Source organism: Channa argus, chromosome 14, assembly GCF_033026475.1.
Source record: "Channa argus isolate prfri chromosome 14, Channa argus male v1.0, whole genome shotgun sequence".
Taxonomy (NCBI): Eukaryota; Metazoa; Chordata; class Actinopteri; order Anabantiformes; family Channidae; genus Channa; species Channa argus.
Window position 1 is genome coordinate 12,921,327 of NC_090210.1, and position 16,901 is coordinate 12,938,227.

Below are 16,901 nucleotides of genomic sequence, written 5' to 3' on the forward strand. Positions count from 1 at the left end.
TCATAGTGGTCTTAATCATCCCCAGGAAGATTAGGACATCCACCAAGAGGGCCACATCTAACAACCCCAACTTAGGGGTTTAATGAGTTAGGGTCGTAATCCTTACATGTGGATGACTCCACCCAGTCGACCTTATTCAATCTTTGGACGTGTATACATGCAAATATTTTCTAGTTCGGAAAAGTGGTAAATCCATTTTTTTCTACTATCAGTGTTGAGAATCTTTCAGTAACGGGTTAACTTAGCTTTGGGATGAAAGTTCTGCTTACTGTTCATTAAACTTTAATTGAAGTGTTTACTTGGAAAAATATTTGCTTTTGGACTTCGAATTATTATTGTATAATTCCATCACGTTTTGGTCTTAAATTTTAAAGTGGTATTAAAAAGGTCTGAAAAAGTCCTAAATTTGACATGTTTATACCCGTAGATATTCGTAGGAAGAATGATTTCTCAGTCCTAAATACTTTTTTGTTGCTTGTCACTTCTGTCTAGCCGTTTGGAGGGGATGGCTGGTGTGACACCATTAACAACCGGGCGTACTGCCAGTATGACGGAGGAGACTGCTGCCCATCCACACTCTCAACCAGAAAGGTACACAGAGAGAGATTTACAGTGCTGCGCTTCCTGTATGTCATATTTGCACTGGAAGATATGACTGATTTTTATTTTTTTGCTTTATTCATTTAATTATAAAAAAATATGTTTTAAAAGACTTCTTTAACCACACATAACTTTTAAGGTAACGTTCTGTCCAAGTTGTTAGAAAGGCGGCAAAGTGTTGTTTGCTCGTGTCTGATGGATGGATCTTAGAGGCTGAGTGCTGAGTGCTGTGCTACGCAGGAGACCAAGCAAACAAACAAAGATTCCTGCTACTTTCCCCTCTCTCCTGTTAACGACTGTGCTTATTTTGTCTCCCCTGTCTGTACTTATAACAGCAGAGGAAAGATGTGCCCTCCAGCATTACCAGTCAAATGGTAAATGAGCAAGTTTTAACCACCCCATGCTGTCATACACTTTCTCACCTTTTACATTAAGCCTTTACTTCACTGGAGAAGAAAAGAACTGTGAGGAGCTGGTCAGGTCTTGGAACATCAGAACACACTTCGATAGACTCATATGATACCAAAGGAAATGCAGTTATTACTATGACAGTTTTAGCACTTTATTCCATTCTAACATACGCTTCCTGGTGATCACTTTTTCACGCTCGCTACCAAATGCAAATTACACATTCCACTAATTGCTCTAAATGATTGCTGTTTATATTGTGTGGCTAAGAGGAATGGTATGAATAATAATGAACAAGCCGAGGTCGAGTCAGTGGTAGAAACCAAGCCACTCAATGACTCAACTGCTTTAGAAAAACACGTTTTTTTCTCATTTTCCTGTGCTTTTATGAGAACTTCTCTCCCATGTGAATGTTTGGGAAGTACCCCCCCCGACACGCACACATACACACACACGCGCGCACTATATACCTATTCGTGACACTCATTTACGGGGACCCTGTCTCATCGGAACCCCAGCTGTCTTTTTCATGTCCACAGCACAGAATGAGTCACTGGCAGCTCCTTCATAAATGGAGAATGAGTTCAGCGAGTCTGTAGCTGCCGTCATAATAAATGAGTTGCCAGACTGCCACTAGCTGTTCTTTTACAGGGGAAGGGGGAGGTGGCAGGTATACGAGATTGAGCAGCGAGGTGTCTGACGCTGTGTAGTTTACTCAGCCACTGTAAAACAGCAGCTCAGTAAGCGGAGGTCGCTCTGAGGAAGTGAACTAAACCACTGTAAGAGTCAAGAGTGATGGAGCAGGCGGGGGTAGCAAGGAGCTGGGTTTGTTTACAGAACTCGCAGTTTCTATGTGGCTCCGCTTACGTTATGCAGGTTTGGGAAATTACAGGTTTTCAATGCAGTGTAAGCCACACCGCATATTTTCTGTCATAGTACATAAGAAACTGCTGGATTTGAGATGCTTTATTACAGCATGCTACAATTTGAAGACTCATTAATTAAAAACATACATAATAACGATACAAATTAAATTTTTGCTGTATTCTGTTACAAGCAATGATCACTTACAGTAAGCAACTGTTCCAGTAGCTGAAGATCTAGATAACCCTCATGTAGTATCAGTATTCATATGTTTTTATGTCTAGGTTGGTCTAATGGGGCTAGCTAACTCATTTTTTATAGATTTTGTAGAGTTCTGGCCCTTTTGGTTTTATTTACACGGATAGTTGTTGACAAGAGAAATAAACAAGAGATGATTCAGGTGGGATTTAGACAGTTGGCAACATGGGAAAGCGCCAGAAGAATAACTAAGCTGCCACGTCCACAATGGAAACACAATCTTCCTTTGATTTGTTAATTGCAATCTATGTTTAGTCTGAAAAAGTAGTAAAAGCAGCAGAGAAGACAAAAAGGACTAGAGAAAATAAAAATTGGGATTTTTAGTTTTTCGCAATTGCCAATTAATGAGTTTTTTGTCTTTTTGAAAGTTAATTTTTGTCTGTATTATTCAGTGCAAACAAGCCATAACAACCCAGCATTGCACAGAATACCATCATATCCACAAACACATGCATGCAAATGTGCACACAGCAGAAAACATTGCCTTGACTAACCTATTTATTCAACTATTCTGATCTTAATGGCTTCTTTTCCCCCTGTCTACCTTTGCAATTTTTCATCTACCATCTACCTTTCAGCTGAAACTTATCTTACCCAGGTAGCATTTGGAGGTCGGATTAGCAGATATGTTTTTAATTATTAACTCTTTAAACACAGTCCAGTAGTGGTTTTTTTAGTTATTGTGGAGAAAACAGTCAGCATGACACCTGTACCTGGAGCTCACTCGTTTAAAATATCTAAAAACAAGTTAACGTCAATGTAACTATTCCCTTTGACCCTGGTGTTGTCTCCTGCTCACTCCCCTCTAGGTTTGCTGAGACCATTTCCACCACACTTAGCAGCACCAAAGTTAAACTTGTATGTGTCTTTGTGAACTTTCTTGATTCACTGTCACTCATTTCCTCTGTAGGCAGGGAATGGCAGATCTCTGCATAAGAGGCCTGCGGGGAATCTTCTCTCATTATTTAGAACCTAAGAAAAATGTTTTAATCACAGCCTAAAACCTTTTGTGATTTGAAGTTTGTGTTACGTTGAATTGCAATATAGATTTGAAAATCAATAATCGATCAGCTCTACTTTGAAAGCTTTGCTGTCACATGGATTCTGTTCCTGTACATATTACAGCACACAGTGGAGAGGCCGATTAACAGGCACAGTCAAAATAATTGGATCCTGTTTCTGTGGATGAAGCTGAAACAAGCATGAAGATGAAGCTGGTACGGAAACAGCTCATAACCATGCAGATTCACCATAAATGGGGCTGGCGGCGTTTGTAAGGAAAGCTGGGTCTTCTGCAGCCCTCACTGAAACTATTACGCTGCCATCAACTGCATCACCCTTCAAAAGTGAGTGCAGTCAGCAGTGAAGGCCGACAAACTGCTACCTCCCACCCTCTTTCTCGCCTTTCTTGCCATGATTTGTATTTTCTTTCTCTGTCTCCCACTCTCCTTTATTCCTCTTCCTTTCTTTCTCTCAATCTTACTCTCACTCCTTCTCTCCAGGAGTGAATGTTTACATTTCTTGCAACAGACTGTTTCGCAGAGCACCAGAGTTTATTTTGCAACCTGTGGTGATGGCTCGCTTCCTAGACAAGAGCTGGCAGCCTCTTGTTGTTGATTCTTAACATGTGTTCATCCGTTTACCTCCAGGGCGGTGCGTTCCTACCTCCTTTCCCCCAAAGACCTTCAAGGTTTGTCGCCATTCAAAGGCCACGTTGAACCATTTGACATCATGCGCTTTATTGGCCTCCAGGGGGCCGTAAGAGTTCTCTTTGAAACAGTGAGGAAATACAACTAGTCTACTAAGGCGACTCTCAGGTTTCTAAGTGGTACTTACCTTTCAGCATAAAAGCGTTCACTAGCAAACCCTACAGGAAAACATCCTCATCTAGTGCATTTTTCAGTCCTTTCACTGAATGCCCTGATGCCATATTTCCTTTAACCCAGTTACTGTTTTTCATGCTTCTTTCATAGGCCTTTAATCTATTATATTCACGGTGCAACATGAAAAGCACCCTGTGTTTTTAATATTGTGGTGCTGCATGGAAACGTAGTGCTTGGAACGATTGACAGGTCTGCAGTTACATGGTCCCATATCCACTAACACAGCAGATATACAGGTTAAATCATTCATTCAAAATTTTATCTTTACCTGATGGGCCTGAAGAGTCTAATCTTGTCTTTTGGTTGAATCCAGGCATAGACTGGGATATTTCAAGTGGTTTCAGGGAAGAGTGTTAAATCTTGTGCTTGTTGTGTAATGACAGGTCATTCAGTTTGGGGCCGACTGCAACCAAGAAGAGTGCACTTGTCGTGATCCGGATGCCGAAGAGAATAAGACGAAACACTTGGAAGTAGGAGGTGGCGCTGGAGGAGGAGTGCAATAAGATGGAGGGATGAAAAAGCTAGTCAGGCCGAGTCAAACCACAGACTATACGCCACAACAAATAAATAATTTCAGTTTTAACATTTAATAAAGTGAAGAATGTCATTGAAGTTGGACTTTATACAATAAAAGGACATTTTTGTTTTACCATAAGTGATGTTACTGTTAAAACACAGGATCACATGAGTCATGTTGGTTTGACATTTGTTTTTGTCTTCAGTCCAGCCAAATAACACCCACATGTGAATATACAGTTTCCCTTTCCTGTTAAGAACTAAAGGGTTACATTCACTGCTGGATTTGTGTGTGAGCCTAACTAAGGAAACACTGAGGTCTAGTTTAAATAGGCCTTGTACATATCAAGTCATCATAATTGGATCAAATCAATGTTGCAAATGGATCCAAGTACTTTTCTGGACTTGATTAGTCTCGGGATAAAGAAACAAAAAGAACTGGCTGTGCCTGAAAACTATTGAGTACATGCTCAGACCTTAGAGTACTGCTACTGCTACTAACTGTGTTTACTGTAGCATCCAGTCATATTAGAATCTCATAAACTTATTACACTACCATATTTAAGTCATATTGGAGCTAAAATGGACTGATGTCAACTCAAAACTAAATGAGGCCAAGTCATATCAAATCAAAGTCATATGGGCAAAGAGAAAAAGATAAGATAGATGAGTTGTATTATATTGCACATTACCTCAAAACACTTCTCATGGCAGATTCCTTCTCATACTGAAATTATTTTTAATCTCTAGAATCATCATGCATCAGATCCTGCTACAAAACTGTTGTTTCTGACATTTAGCTTAGGAATGTAAGAGGATGCGTATCTGTAAAAACTAACATGTATAGACTAATATATTTGGGTCACCTAACATACAGTAGTTCACATATTAGTGACACAAGTCAACGCTATTTATATCACAGATCTAGTAATACAAAAAAACAAAACAAAAAACCCCCAGAAAACTGTGATTAAATACAATCTGACCAGCTTTGGTGTTGGGTTGCTCCATGAATCATTGCACAAGAACTCCAATTACACACACTCTAAAAATACTTTCGGGAACCCCGGCCATAATGTGCTCAGATGCTGTTAGGAAGCTCAAAACTTCACATGGCTGCATGGTTTGTTTGTCTGAAAGGTTCTGTTCTCAGTTAGCCTGGAAATTTGAAGTACGCCCCACAGATATTGTATCTATAAAGTGTAATCATGTTGTTTGTGATATTTTACAGTACTTTATACTCTGTACGTAATAAATAGCCACTTTATATCACCTACTATGAAGTGTGGTGGAATAATCATTTGCAATTTGTTTCTCTTTATTTGCACAGTATGTCAAAATGTGCATGGACATTAAGTGCTTTTAAGTTTGAAATTACAATAATTATCAAAGGAAGAATTGCATTTATTTTGTGTTACTAATTGCACATAACCGCATTTCTTATATATTTGTACATTTATTGGTTTTTTGCAGAGGGACTATATTTCTATGGTTTGCAAAAAGAACAATTAAACAAGTGCCTCATTTATAAACTAAGCTTTCTATCTCAGCATTAAACAAATGTCAAGACAGTTTGTATTCTCAGCTTAATCTTTTGTAATCAGATATTTCTTTTGATGAATAAATTTCACATCTCTGGAAATTCTCTGGAATCTCTCAGACATTTGAATTAGATTTAGATTGTTTACATTAGCTTAGAAATTCGATTAGATTAGATTCGATTAGATTTACTCCACTGCTTTTTATCTGGTTTTATACTGTGTAAGATATAAATAACTGTTATTCTGAGAAAGATATACTAGTATATGTGCATGTGCTGCTGCACTTAAGTAGAATGACAAAATAATACACTGGGCACATGTCTTACATAAATCACATCAGCATACACATCAGTTCAGAAACTATGTCTGGGCTTGTTCCAAGAGTTTTTTCATAGCATTATAAATGTTAAAGGATGACTGAAATACAAATGCAACAAACAGTAACTACAGGCCAGAATGCCACACGAATATGACAGTAACACAAGATTATTTATATTTTCCGTACTGAAAGATTTATTCTGACAAAGGCTCCATGTGATTGCAAAGAGGAGGCAAAAATGTTAATACAGCCACTTTTCATAATATATTCTTTATTGTTCTTTGAAGTAGCAAAGATTAAAGTGAAAAAGATGACTTTATACTGCCACATACAGTACAGAGGGAATAATATCATGCAGATAGTACATGGTTGCTTCACATTCTTCTTAAAACAGGTCTTTTTATCACAATCAGATTTCTTCAGTTCTTTACATTAACAGGAATAAATGAATCGATCTGATTGCGAAAACTAATCTAACCAGCAGATATTACTAAGCAATACTGTATCTACTAAAGCACACACGTCGTAAAATATCAGCTGTTTTACATTTATTTACAGCAGTAAAACACTGTACTCTGCTAGAATGTGATGCATTTATGAAATAGCTTTGTGTCTATACAGAACTCCCCACCCTGTGTTCTGTATCACGTTAGAAAGTCAACAATTAATATACACTTGCATTTCATTGACATCAATCTCCAAAATGGGCACTGCACAGTGTGAAATTATGAGAATAACATAAGGAATCAAATCAAATGAAAGAATAAAGATATTTACAACAACGCGTATTAGTGGAAATGTCAAAAGTTTCTAAAGACTAACAAAGTTGCATGAAATTGAAACAGAGAAGCCATTAGAAAACAAGACGCTTGGCAGATAACCTTTATCACTTTTTTTAGTTGAAGTATGAGGTTAAAAGATTAGGATGATAAAAGAAAATACTGGTAAATAATTTGGGAAGGTTGTGCTGAACAAATCTAATCTATGATGCTTGTCATTTAGTAAAAAGCTCTTTATAGCAGCTTCCTTTTCAAATGCAGACTATTTGTACTACATTCAGCAGGTTCTAATTTTACAATAACACTATGTACGGAGTTAAATTTAAATGTCTGTACTTATAAAATAACCTTCAGAAGACTATCCTGTTTTTTCTACATACCTTTGTCTCATGGAGGAATTACTGAATGGGCTGACTTGGCACAGGCTCAGGGGCCCAGTGGATCAGAGCCTCTGTACAAAGTGAGTGTTAGTATTTATTCATCTATCAAACAACTAAGACACAAAACTTCAAATAAACTAAAAAGAGGTGAAAATAAATGAGATTCAAAACAGCTCGAAAGGTCTGCAAACCACTACAAAGACACAAATACAAATTAAAATAATCAGTAAGCTACACATTAACTAAAAAGGTACTAAAACTATCACAGTCTCTTTAACTCTGTGTGTCTTGATCTAATGGGGTGGGGGGGTGGGGGCTTTAACATGTCTGCGCCCAGGGGCAAATTGTCTTGTAATCCATCCGTGCTTTGTCTGCGTTTAACAATTATAGTAAAATGATCACATGCTGTGTCACCTTTCTCACAGAAACATGGATCACTGTGTAGAACTCAAAATATATTTTTTTAAAATGGGGTTGACTTAAAAACTGCAAATTGTCATCTATACATTTACATAATAAAGCATAAAAGTGAGAGAGATATTGGATGTTTAGCCCAAGTGTTCACCTGTTGGCTGTTTTTGCAGTTATTTATAAGAAATGCATATGACACGCAGCTGAAGCTATAAACCCCTAAACTATTAACCAGGTTGGAATGAAAGTGAAATGGAGACTATGAGTTGTTTATAATAAAATGGTCTGGTCTCGCCTAGGTCCTCAAAAAAGAAAAAAAAAAAAAAAAAAACACATTGATTTTGGATAATAAGTCATGTCATTGCATCCAGGTGAAAGTTTGGATGCAGGATACCCACAAAGCCACGATGACTGCTGTTTCTGTTTCACTTCCTTGACATGGAGAGTTGTTTTTTGGATTTAAACGGGGCATATGGCCTGATGTAAACCCACTTTAACGTCTGATTAAATATGAAGAAGCTGAATGAAATTACTTTGCATATCTAGACTACACGGTTAAAATGCCAGATTTAGGCTAAAAAACTGTCCGGTCTTTGTTTTTTAAGGAATTTAACTTGATCTCAAATCCATCAGAGAAACACGCTGAAATAAAGTGCATGCCCTTGTGTTTAGTTCCACTTGGAAATTTGCATTAGTGGCACGTTACATTTTTGAGATGCATTTTAAACGCAACATCGGCTTGCCCCTTCGGGGGTCACCACAGCGGAACATGTTTCGCAGGCTGATTTAGCATCAGGTTTTATGTCGGATGCCCTTCCTGCTCCCATTTTAAACACAACATCATCCTCAAAAAAAAAAAAAAAAAAAAAAAAAAAAGTGAAGAAATTTTGATTTGCCTAAATGGTGCCTCAAGTTTTACAGATGGAGACTCGAGCAATACTCAATTTGAATCCCCTTTGGTCGACCATGCTTTGATCAGAGATACTCAACAGAGGAAGGCCTCACACTAACTGCCAATGACAAATTAAATTCTATAGAGAAATTGGGCTGTAAATAAACAATTTAGCCTTAGTAGCTCTGGTAGTTCAGTCTAGACTCCCAACAGTGCTTTTGTCCAGATTTTGATTTCTAACAAGAAACATATTTTATTGTTATACTTTTTTTTTCTAGAAATGGAAAAGGACCAATTAGAATTAAAGTGGCATAAAGCTGGAAAGGTGAAGCACCTCACCTCAAGATTTGCCTACTTTTTACTTACAGTTGCGAACAAGAGTTTAAATTCACTTATGTAACACTGGGCTTCAAATGATTTATTTGAATAGTTTATTTTAGTTTTTGCTGGGGCAGAATCACTGTACAACACACACCTTCAATAAACAAAAAACCCAAGAATGTCACGCACAACATTTGTTCAATTAGCATTTTCCTCACATCAACACAGGTTCCTGACATTTTGTTAAATGTCCCATCAAAATCTTTAACTTAGCAGATATCAATACGCTTCAGACAGACTTCTGGTTGGATATTAGGCCACTCCTCTCTGTGGAGTTTAAATAAATGTTTGCTAATTAAGTTTGTGGGTTTTGTGGCACAGACGGTACACATATTTCTGATAGTGCTGGGGTCAGGACTTTGGAAGGCTTTATCCTTTACACAAGCAGCCTTGACGTGTGTTTGGGGTCACTGTCCTGTTGGAACAACCAAGTGTAGTGTCCAAGTTTTAACCATCTAGCTGATAGTCTGAGGTTATGCTGAAACATTCTGAGATAATCCTCCTCCATCATTATTCCATCCACTCTGTTCAATGCACCAGGTTCACTGACAGCAAAGCAGCCTCAGAACACAATGCTACCACTTCCAAACGTATCAGTGGGAACAGTGTTACTAAATTTCTCACCTTCACTCCTCCAACAATATCACTGATCCAACAACTCAATCTTTGACTCACCTGACCATAAATCCAATTGTAGCAAAAACATTTCAAGACAATAATTTAAAGCCCAGTGAGTGTGTGTAAACCACTGTAAGCAACTGTACTCGTCTTTTCATTTGAAAAAAATGGAGCTAAACATAAGGCACAACAAAAAAGCATGGATGCTCTGGTTACAGTTTGGGGTGTATTTACTGTACCAATAATGTGGTAAAGCCAAATCGAGAAAAGTTCACCTTAACTGCAAAGATCCTGTGGAAATAAATGTAAAACCTGCATTTCATTTGCTTCTTTGTTGAGTTTGACAAACCTAACATGTCCCTGTGAACATCTGAACTCAAATATCACAATACCCTTAAAGGTCCTTGGGGTCTCCGTAGTCATTGTACATGACAGTGAGCGTCTGCTCATCGCAAGCCTTGTGTACGTCCTGGCCCATGTCCGACCAGTTCAGCCCAAAGGCCTTGGTGTCAGTGTAACGGCAGGACAAGAATTTTAGGGACATCCTGCGCAGCCCGATCTTCGGCTCCTGAAGAAGACCCTTACACCACGGGGAGAGTTCATCTAACTGGGAGAGGATGAGGCCAGCCTTCCTGTTACAACAACACAAGGCACAGGTTTAATGTGTGTGCTTGCAAAGACTTTCTGTGCACATATATCCAACGGTACAAGAGAGAAGAGTTTTCAGAGGGGGATTATTAGGGAAACATCATCCTCCTCTGCCTCACCTGCCTGTACCATACAGACAGTACTCACCAAGACAGACTGTCACGTAGACTGGAAACTTTTTACCTTTCTTGTGTTGTTTTTCAGGTCTGCGGAGGTTGTAAGGTTTTGTCACATTATAGAGTAGCCATACAAAACTATCCCCACCTTTACTTTTTGCACACTTGAAACTAAAAAAAACTTTTTTTACCCTTGGAATAACCTATATTGACAAGTGAAAAAATATTTTTCCTTCAGATGCGTTTTGCCTCTCGAGTTGACTCTAGTCCACCTGTGGCAAATGGAACTAAAAGGACATAGTTTAGAAAGGCTCACATGTCTGTATGCAAGGTCCCACAATTCACACTGCACGTCAGGACAAAAACCAACCATGAAGAAAATCTCTATAGACCTCTGTTTTAGCAATTTGTGGTAAGGAGTAGATCAGGACAAGTGTATAAATCCATTTCTAAAGCAAATAGTAAATAATACTGACAGTCTGTCTGGAACCACCTCAACTCTTTCTAGAATTGGGCTGTCAGGCCAAACTGAGTAATCAGACGAGGATGACCTTGTTGAAACAAGTGACCAAGATCAATCTAACAGAACTCCTCTGCGGAGATGAGGGAAGCTGCAATGACAGCAATACTGAATCAGACCTGTATTGTAGAGTCTTTAAAAAGAAGCCACAGCCCACAGTGTGTCACAGGATACGTAAATGGCTCTAAGAGCATGAGGACAAACATTCTCTTTTCTGTAGAAGCAAACTTGAATTGTCAGCAGAACGCCGAGGATGATGATGAACAGTAGGCACAGCTCATTACACCTGCGAATAACATCCCTTTGAGGAGGCACTGTGGTTTCTCAGCAGGACATCACGCCATTTTTAATGACGACTCGAAGTGTCAAAACGCCTCATCTAAAAAGTGTATTCTTTAATCTCAAAGTTTATGTTTTATATATTGATTATTTATGCCACCTTGCAAAGTTATTCTTAGACTACACGTTGGTCGTAGAGACATGGCCGATATAAGGTAAATTTGCTGCTACTCACTCAGCTATTTTGCTTATTGTAGGTGTAATTTTGTTCTCTTCATCTCTAGACTCACAGAAGCATGAACATTTTTGACATGGTTTAAATAAAAGTTCTTCTGTCCTGGAACTCTTGAGTTTCATTTGTCAAAATAAGTGAACACAGGAAGAAATATAAGTACAGTAAGTGGTGGAAAGTAACAAAGTACAAGTACTTTTTTAAATGGTAAATGGTCAGTACTTATATAGGGTTTTTCTGCCTATTGTCACTCGAAGCACTTTACACTGCTTCTTATTCACCCATTCGCACTCACAATCTCACACACACACACACACACTCACACACCGATGGGGGAGGGGCCAGCGGTAGCAACAGTGTCTTGTTCCCTGATAACCCACTGTGTCCCACTTCGAGTGCTGCATATTAAGATAAGTATGGAGCACATGTGTTGTCTAATAAAGGCCTTTAATTATGAATTAATTGGACATCGCCATTGTTTTGTTTCAGGGTGTTTCTTTCCGAATGCAAAACTCAGCTTCTCACAGCTTCCTAAACTATATGATAGGAATTAATTTATACTTTGAAAATGAACACTGCTATGGCAAAATACGTTGGGTAGCATGGATGTGGTTGGGACCCTGCCTTCCCATGGCCCACAGCTATTACTACTTGGCACATTGTGATTAGGTGAAGCAGCAGATTGACACAGTAACATTATTGTGCAGGAATGCTCCCTTTTTCCTGTCTTCTACTATATAAAAGTATCATTAAGTTACTGCATCGTAGAAAGAGTATTAGCATCAAATTATACTTAAAGTAGTCTATTAAAAGGTAGATATAGTCCTTATTAGCAGTCAATTAAAAAATGATCTATATGCTATTACTGGATTGTAAATTTGTTTAAGGTTTAAACAGTGTTGAAGCTGTAAAAGTGGAGCTGATAATGCCGTGAATTATACTGTATTGTATAATTACAAATCATGGCCCATGTGTCATTATGGGTTATCGTGTTCAGAGGATCTTTTGGGAAATTGAAACATACAATTTGGGTTGCGAACCATTATTTTAACCCGAGCTGGTATTATGTAAGTGTGCTCATGTCAAATAAAAGTTTCCAAATTATGACTCAAACACTGCAAATGGTGCTTTGTGCAGTTGAATAATGAGGGAGAAGATCAAGCTAAAAGACAAGCCACTTCGCAATGAGGTTTTGAAAGGTGGTAATTTCACAGAAATCAAGAAGCCAGTAAAGGTTGTAAACGGCGCTGAAGGAACGTGGAACCTTAATGTTGATGCACATCAGTCTCTAGACACACTCCACTGTCTACAGTCCATAAATCACGCTGTGGCTCTGCTGTTGTTTTAGAATGACATCACAGAACCTAAAACCTACCCATCCACCACTGCTTCCTGTCTGAAGGAGCTCGCCGGGTAAGACACTCCATTACTGACACATTCCAACTTTGACCCAAAGCACACAGTGGCTGCTGATGGTCCACGTTGGAATGAAGAAAGTGAAAGCAGCGGAAGAATGAATGAACGAATAAATGAATGGCTGTGGCAAGTGAAAGTTGTAATACTATAGAGAGGCAGAGGGGAGACTTTAAAATGCTTGCAATTGTCCTTTGGCCAAACCAGGACAGCTGAATAACCATCTCCATTAGTAACATGATGCACAGAGTTCACATAAATACATTTCATAGGGACACTGAGTGCAATAAATAATCATAATGCCCGGTGCAACCTTTCTTGGCCTCAGTAGTGAAACCTTGTCAAATGGCTTAACGTCAAAAAATGGCAGCGGGATGAGATTTCATTCATTCCACACACAGTTTCTGCTCATTCTTCAGCCAAACCAGCACTTCGAGAGCACAGCGGTCCCCGTTCTGCCAGACCACAAGTCTGCTGGATGCACCAAAATCACCAGAGCCACAGCACAATTTACTTATGAAATGTGGACACATCAGAGCGCCCAAGCTGCACAGTCAATATGCACCAGTTAAAGCAGAATAATTACCACACTTCAACATTTGCCTGTTTACAAATCTGTTTTTTTTTCACTTATACTGTACATAGTTTAATTATCTAGATTTAATATTATAATGCATGATAATTTGAGCTATATACTTCAAGTTATTTGGTTCCCCCCTCAGCAAGCCCCAGTTTAAGTAAATTCAAAATGCAAAAGTGTGCAGATGAAAAAGTAAATCACTGTAGTCACTCACCTGGAAGATCCATGGGACAGATCCGATGCTGATGTGGCAACGATGACAACATTGATAAAAGGTGAAAATGGTGAAAACATAGCCGACACTGAAAAGGTAGACGATGGCGGGAAAAAAAAAAAGGTGTTGATGACGAAACAATGACTGATGATAGTGAACATGCAGTATGATTGTGTCCCTAATCCAACTCTGCTGTGTGCTGCCTAAACTCAACCGTATTGATTTTGTGGCTAAACCTAAACAGTTTGTAGCTCAGTGTTTATTTCGAACCTCAGAACCTACTTGATTGTAAGTCACCTTCTCTCAATAATTATGGTCGGATGAGAACGATTTGATAACTTTGTGTGACAACAGGCAAAACCCATCTGCTGTAGAAGATCATGTGATCTGAAGCTACTAAATGTAGCTTAGGGTGAGATTGTATAGTTTGCTCTCAAATGGACGAAAATGTGAATAGTACTTTACAAGACATTGTGCACTTTTGTATGTGGACATGTTTGCATATGCACATGATGTCTATGGTTCATTTTAGGCTAACATTTGGAAACTTGGAGACAGGGACACACACTAATTCATAACCATGGAGAAACATTTTAAAATGCCTGAGATTTCTGCCTTCACCTAAAATTGAAGTAGGAGAATTCATTTTTAAAAATGACTGTACATTTGAGAAAATCAGCAGCAACTGCATTACAAGAAGCAACGCCGATAATTGCCGGGATAATTTAGGAACTAGCAGCCAGTGTTACATGATAGGAGAAACTAATGAAATACTAAAACTCCACACAAATATACCCCAAAGTGTTTTGCAGCTCATTAATTAAACTTCCCATTTGTAAGAGGGCAGAATGTGGAAAATTCATCTTTCAAAATATGAATTTAGTAAAAATCTAAACTTTGCCACCACAAATGAATCAATTTAAATCAATGTCAAAAATATAACATTTTAGAAGCAAACATCTCGTATATTTAGCCAAATTAAACACAGCTCAGCTCCAGCTAACTGCCAGAAAACTAAATGTATAATTTTGATTCATATAACTATTGAATTCATTTATCCATTATGGATTCATTTAAAAAAAAAAAAATTTTCTAAAGCATTAAATTATTTGTACCACACTTTCACTCATGTTTGTGACAGTATTTGTAACACACAAACCAGATGATTCTGCTGTGTGTATACAGCACATACAGTTGAAACCAGATGCTTACATACACCGTTTAAAAAGACACATAACCTTTTTTTCTAACTCTCTGACATTAAATCCGATTAAACCTTTCCTGTTTTAGGTCAGTTAGAATTATAACATTTTTTTTCCGATTCGCTAAATGAGACAGAGATTTCTTTTTTTTTTTTTTTTTTTATTTCTTCCTTTTTCAGAAGTTGACATACACTTCCTTAGTATGGGGCAGCATTGCCTTTGAACTGTATGACCTGGGTCAAATGGTTTGGATATCCTTCCAGAAGCTTCTCACAATAGTAGCTAGAAGTTTTGCCCATTACAGAACATTGACTTTGTTGTCAAATCTTAGGGTGTCTTACACCTAAAACACTGAGGCCAGGGCTGAACTCCCACCCTTTCATATCCTCCGTCTCTCAGTCTTTCAGGGACAAACACCAAGGTTTCAGCCTTCTTATGTATTTTTTCAAGTCCTTGGGTCAAGTTGAATTTAAATTTAATATCCTTCCCTCTCAAGCGTTGTTTTATCGTTTAAACATCCTAAAGGTGTAAGGGTCTGGACCAATTAAGGTAGATACTAACTATACTCACTAAGCACACAGCATGGAAAATCCTCCAGCTCACTAAGCAGCTTTTCTGTTTGTTCATTGGACTATAGTATGACAAAACACCAGTCTCAGTGTGACACAGATAGACAGGGAAGATATAGTAACCTTTACTCAATTCCAAGCTGTATTCGTGTTATTTTCCCTGTAAGTTGTGTCCATCTCTGGTATTTTGGCCTTTCTGCGACATTATTTCTATCTACTGTACCTGACTGCCTTTTGTGTGTTTTTGTGCGTTTTGTCAAAACAGCTACTGCAACTATAAATTCCCCTAGAGATCAACAAAGTTTTATCACTCTCTGTCTTTTGAAAGCAAAAGAAACGGGCAAAAAAGCGGTTTTATTTTTTTGGTAGCGTGTGTTCCAGTTTCTGTGGCTTGCTAATATCCTCTTGTCAACCACCCGTTCAAACAATAACCCACAGGTCTTTTTTGATTTTTGATTTTGTTGGGGTTCTTAACTTAAACTTGGCAATAATATCAGCACTGTGGCCTGTGCATTTATCTTATCCTGACTTCAAATCAGCTGCTGTGTAGCACATCGCAATATTTCTTGGTAAATGTTCATGCTGCATTACTTTTTTTTTTTTACATGTAAAGACACAAAAGCAGTCGCGATCTATAAAGCGTCACATAATTCTATCTAATTCTATATATAATGTGTGTATATCTGTGTGTGTGTGTGTGTGTGTGTATGTGTGTGTGCTCAGCAGGGTAACATGCCCTTAGCAAATGCATGTCGAAAAAACCATAAGAACTTCTACAGACTCTGTGATCTGGAAACTGTGTAGAAGGACAATCATTTTAATGATGTCAGTCTTCAGGCAGCCTGTCTGCAGACAACAACTCAGTGCTGCTAGTGTGCTGCCATACTGTCATTCACATTTTTCTGAAACCTCTTTACGAATGTTCCCAATATTTTGCCACAGACTTCCGTGGTTTAAGGAAATTGGGATATTTATTTGCTTTCAATAAAGAGAAAAAAAAGTGGTTTGTTATGCTTTCATTTGTCAGGAGAGCGGAGGAACGTTTCACTGGCTCCAAAAAGCAACAGTTGTCACTATAAATCCTGATGGTGCACGTACAGTGGTGGAAAATGGTCTTCAATATCCAACGTGAGTGCTCCTTTAAAACACTTTCACCTCAAACTTCTGTGTGGTTTTGACTGTGCACATGTGAGGAGGAATGTAGATGATGTGAGCAGACTTACACTTCATGTAACATACATGTACAGCTACTTTATAGATACAGTATATAATCATCAA

The 16,901-nt window shown here is 38.3% G+C and overlaps 2 protein-coding genes across 7 annotated transcripts in view; one reads left to right on the top strand and one right to left on the bottom strand.

Annotated features, from left to right (window-relative positions):
• Positions 1-6,157, top strand: part of pappa2 (pappalysin 2) — a 77,811-nt gene extending 71,654 nt beyond the window's left edge. The window contains exons 26-28 of one of the 2 annotated variants that reach the window (XR_010910594.1): positions 493-591; positions 3,256-3,476; positions 4,397-4,528. Coding sequence is in view for 1 of the 2 variants with exons in the window: in XM_067474370.1 (XP_067330471.1) it covers positions 493-591; positions 4,397-4,516 (219 nt within the window). In the remaining variant the exon portion in view is untranslated. Of the gene's footprint in view, positions 1-492; positions 592-3,255; positions 3,477-4,396 lie in introns of both variants that reach the window. The other variant, XM_067474370.1, reaches the window with a different exon arrangement.
• A 2,066-nt stretch (positions 6,158-8,223) lies between these two features.
• The window catches only part of astn1 (astrotactin 1), a 391,153-nt gene continuing 382,475 nt past the window's right edge, over positions 8,224-16,901 (bottom strand). For all 5 annotated transcript variants that reach the window (XM_067474376.1, XM_067474375.1, XM_067474374.1 and 2 more), the window contains one exon: positions 8,224-10,482. In XM_067474376.1, the coding sequence (XP_067330477.1) occupies positions 10,245-10,482 (238 nt within the window). In that variant the 3' untranslated portion in view covers positions 8,224-10,244. The remainder of the gene's footprint in view (positions 10,483-16,901) is intronic.